The sequence below is a fragment of the Lepidochelys kempii genome, chromosome 13 (assembly GCF_965140285.1).
Source record: "Lepidochelys kempii isolate rLepKem1 chromosome 13, rLepKem1.hap1, whole genome shotgun sequence".
Lineage (NCBI taxonomy): Eukaryota > Metazoa > Chordata > Testudines > Cheloniidae > Lepidochelys > Lepidochelys kempii.
Genome location: NC_136392.1, coordinates 41,499,647 through 41,504,600, shown reverse-complemented (window position 1 = coordinate 41,504,600; position 4,954 = coordinate 41,499,647). Strand labels below are relative to the sequence as shown.

The 4,954-nt window shown below is 45.7% G+C and overlaps 1 gene segment (V, D, J or C); it reads left to right on the top strand.

Annotated features, from left to right (window-relative positions):
• The first annotated feature begins 1,175 nt into the window (after window positions 1–1,175).
• LOC140896809 (immunoglobulin lambda variable 2-23-like) lies at window positions 1,176–2,032 on the top strand. The segment is given in 2 exon segments: window positions 1,176–1,182; window positions 1,713–2,032. Coding segments are annotated over 2 exon segments (327 nt in total).
• Window positions 2,033–4,954: the final 2,922 nt, after the last annotated feature.

Genomic DNA, 4,954 nt, shown 5'->3' with positions numbered 1-4,954 from the left:
GAAACACAACTGTAGAGGTGTATCCCCAGGCCACAGACAGATGGTTACACCAGGTGATAGGGCTGGTATAACCCACACGACCTGACACCTGTGAAGACTTATGGGCCTCATTCACCATTTTATTACTTCAGATTAACGCCAGTTTACCCACAGTGGGTCTGCTCCCAGCTGCGGTGAATCACTGTGGGTGAAATGGAGTCAACTGGGCCAGGTCCACCACAGGTATAAATAAACTGTAATTCCATTGGGCGGGATTTCCCCAGATGGGGTAAACCAGCATGGGTTCAATTGGATAGGTACACAAAGGCACAAAATACGGAAGCATGCAGACATACACGCATGCACATGCAAACACAGACATAGAGACATACAAAAGGATATCCACACCGACAAAACCAGTACGCACAACACAGAACTTAAGTCTTCCCACAATGTCTTTAATTTGCGTCTCCCTGAGTAGCAACAAGAAGGACAATAACAATGAAAATGAATAAGAAACCGATCTTCCAGGAAGTGCAGTGGAAGGAATTTGCCCCACGAGTTCTCACTGGCGCTTCAGGGGCAGAACCCAGCACGTTTCCTGTGTCTGTTATGCATTTCCCGAACCCCTCCCTCTTCTGCTCAGCTGGTCTCGCAGTAACCACTCCCAGCCCTTGTTCCGAGAAGTTGCCTTTAAGATTCTTCTCGCCGCGACCTCTCAGCTTGTCCGGCTGCCGCTGTCTGAGGCACCATGGAGACGCGTTTCATTCTCAGCCTTTGGGTCTTTAACCAACTAGGTACCAGGGTGCTGTTTTTTGGAAGAAGCTTCATGGAATTAGGCTCCCAACTCCCGTTCTACCCAGAACCCGAACCCTGATTCTAACCCTGACCCATATCCGAACCCCGGCTATCCTTAACCCGAACCCTGATCCTAACCCTGCAATAATGACATTATTGCTGGCAAACATAGTAATGCCCAATACCAATGATATCTGCGTGCGTCAAGAGATTTGGAAACCCCCCATTTTACAGCAAGGGAAACTGAGGGATAGATTATCCATCGTCACATACTCAGAGTATGTGGCAGAGCAGGTCTCTGAGTCCCAGAGCAGACCCTCGTCCACAAGCCCATCCCCCTCCCTTAACAACGCTAATATGTCAGCTGCAGGCTGACCTGAACTTACTCTGTTTCGTGGATGTGCGGTGAGTTACCCGAACTCCTCCCTCTTTCTCTCCATTGGTTTATAATTAATTTTACACAGTTGTAGCTGCCCTCACAGACGTGACATTTATATTCCTCTCAGGCAGCGGCAATAGCTGGGAGTTTGAAACTTGGTGGATAGAGAAGATACTATGGAGAAGTGTTTTAGTCTCAGCATTTCTATATTCAACCTCCTAGGTAACTGGGCTGGGATTTCAAGGAAACTAGACAGGGAGTTCCCATTGAACCCTAACCCTCTGCTTAACCCGTACCCTGAACTGTAACCAAAACGGGAATACCACAGCCTGACAGTTCACCCTCACCATAACCCTAAACCCTTGTTCATACCCTCTCCTTAAACCTAACGTTAAACCCCCAACCCTTCTCCTGCCCATGACATTAATGTCTATTGAGTTAGGCGACTAAATCCCTTAGACTTCCTTCAAATTCCCTTAAACTGCAATGCAGGTGGAATCATATCCAGGGCTCAGCTACAGGTGAAATGACCTCGAATGTGTTCGTCTTCTTCCAGGTGCTGCGCTCGGTAACTCGGTTCGGTCCAACGAACCCGAAGTGTCTGGATCAGCTGGAGGTTCTGTGACACTCAGCTGTTCTTACACCACCAGCGTTAGCTATGCCTATCTCTACTGGTACCGTCAGTATCCGAACCAGGCCCCGCAGTACATTCTCTGGAGAGGAGCGAAGTCCGCCAGCGGCCAAAGCAACACTGCAAGTTTCGCCCAGCAGAGGTTTTCTTCCCAGGCTGATGACAGCTCCACCGTTCTGAACATCGCAGCCCTGGAGCTGGCGGACAGCGCGGTGTATCTCTGCGCCCTGAGTCTGGCACAGTGACAGAGCCACATAGGAGAGCCGAACAAAAACCCTCCCTTCCCAGCTGCAGATAATGCTGTGCACATTGGAGTTGGAAGCGGAGTCCCTCCGGAGTTTTGCTGCACTGTTAAAAACACACATTCTGGCTCGGACGTGGTGCTGTCAGATTAATCCTTCCTAATCTCTCCAAAGCGCCAAATTCTTATTCAAACTGCTGTATTAAACCAGGTTTCAGAGGAACAGCCGTGTTAGTCTGTATTCGCAAAAAGAAAAGGAGTACTTGTGGCACCTTAGAGACTAACCAATTTATTTGAGCATGAGCTTTCGTGAGCTACAGCTCACTTCATCAGATGTGTACCGTGGAAACTGCAGCAGACTTTATATACACACAGAGAATATGAAACAATACCTCCTCCCACCCCACTGTCCTGCTGGTAATAGCTTATCTAAAGTGATCAACAGGTGGGCCATTTCCAGCACAAATCCAGGTTTTCTCACCCTCCACCCCCCCACACAAATTCACTCTCCTGCTGGTGCTAGCCCATCCAAAGTGACAACTCTTTACATAATCAAGTCGGGCTATTTCCTGCATAGATCCAGGTTTTCTCACTTCCCCCCCACCCCCATACACACACAAACTCACTCTCCTGCTGGTAATAGCTCATCTAAACTGACCACTCTCCAAGTTTAAATCCAAGTTAAACCAGAACATCTGGGGGGGGGGGGTAGGAAAAAACAAGAGGAAACAGGCTACCTTGCATAATGACTTAGCCACTCCCAGTCTCTATTTAAGCCTAAATTAATAGTATCCAATTTGCAAATGAATTCCAATTCAGCAGTTTCTCGCTGGAGTCTGGATTTGAAGTTTTTTTGTTTTAAGATAGCGACCTTCATGTCTGTGATTGCGTGACCAGAGAGATTGAAGTGTTCTCCGACTGGTTTATGAATGTTATAATTCTTGACATCTGATTTGTGTCCATTTATTCTTTTACGTAGAGACTGTCCAGTTTGACCAATGTACATGGCAGAGGGGCATTGCTGGCACATGATGGCATATATCACATTGGTGGATGTGCAGGTGAACGAGCCTCTGATAGTGTGGCTGATGTTATTAGGCCCTGTGATGGTGTCCCCTGAATAGATATGTTTTTTGCTTTAATTTGGGCCCAGAGCAGAGACAAGGGAATTTGTCTTTTTCTGTAGGCTGACAATCACTATCAGAGAATAGGTATTCTATTCCAGCACAGCAAAATTTTACAGCCAAGTTTTGTTTGTTTATTTCTAAACCTCGGGTGTAAAGTTAGTAAAAACAGAGAGGTTAGAATGGCAAAATCCGTGGCTCGACTACAGCTCGAATTAGCCAAATTTCAGGCTGAGGAAAGACAAAGGGAACATGAAAGACAGATAGAACTCATGCAGCTGAAGAAGGAACAAGAAAGGGAGGCAGAACAACACCAAGAGGCTGCCCACAAGAGGGAAATGGAAAAAAAAAAAGCTGGGAGGAGGGAGAGAAACAAAGGGTCTGTGTCTGTCTGTGTGCTGCTCTTGCCAGGGACAGAACAGGAATGGAGTCTTAGAACTTTTAGTAAGTAATCTAGCTAGGTATGTGTTAGATTATGATTTCTTTAAATGGCTGAGAAAAGAATTGTGCTGAATAGCATAACTATTTCTGTCTGTGCATCTTTTTTGTAACTTAAGGTTTTGCCTAGAGGGGTTCTCTATGTTTTGGAATCTAATTACCCTGTAAGATATCTACCATCCTGATTTTACAGGGGGGATTTCTTTATTTCTATTTACTTCTATTTTTTATTAAAAGTCTTCTTGTAAAAACTGAATGCTTTTTCATTGTTCTCAGATCCAAGGGTTTGGGTCTGTGGTCACCTATGCAAATTGGTGAGGCTTTTTATCCAACATTTCCCAGGAAAGGGGGGGTGCAAGTGTTGGGAGGATTGTTCATTGTTCTTAAGATCCAAGGGTCTGGGTCTGTAGTCACCTAGGCAAATTGGTGAGGCTTTTTACCAAACCTTGTCCAGGAAGTGGGGTGCAAGGTTTTGGGAAGTATTTTTGGGGGGCAAAGACGCGTCCAAACAGCTCTTCCCCAATAACCAGTATTAGTTTGGTGGTGGTAGCGGCCAATCCAAGGACAAAGGGTGGAATATTTTGTACCTTGGGGAAGTTTTGACCTAAGCTGGTAAAGATAAGCTTAGGAGGTTTTTCATGCAGATCCCCACATCTGTACCCTAGAGTTCAGAGTGGGGGAGGAACCTTGACATGGTGGCATATGAGGAGAGATGAATAAAACCGGGACTTTTCAGCTTGAAAAAGAGACGACTATGGGGGGATATGATAGAGGTGTATAAAATCTCTACTGGTGTGGATAAAGTAAATAGGGAAGTGTTATTTATTCTTCTCTTAACACAAGAACCAGGGGTCACCCAATGAAATCAATAGGCAGCAGATTTAAAACAAACAAAAGGAAATATTTCTCCCTGCAATCAACCTGTGGAACGGTTAATGTCAGAGGATGTTGTGAAGGTCACGACTATAACGGGGTTCAAAAAGGAACTAGATAAATTCATAGAGGATAGGTTCATCAATGGCTATTAGCCAGGATGGGCAGGGATGGTGTCCCTAACCTGTTTGCTAGAAGCTGGGAATGAGCAACTGGGGATGGATTACTAGATGATTCCCTGTTCTGTTCATTCCCTCTGGGGCACCTGGCACTGGCCACTGTTGGAAGACAGGATACTGGGCTAGACGGACCTTTTGTCTGCCCCAGTCTGGCCATTCCTATGTTCTTACGGCTCTCAACCTTTCCAAACTATTTGTACCCCTTTCAGGAGTCTGATTTATCTTGCGTACCCCAAGTTATACCTCACTTAAAAGTGACTTTATAAGAAAATCCGACATAAAATAGAAGCTTCACAGCCCACTATTACTGAA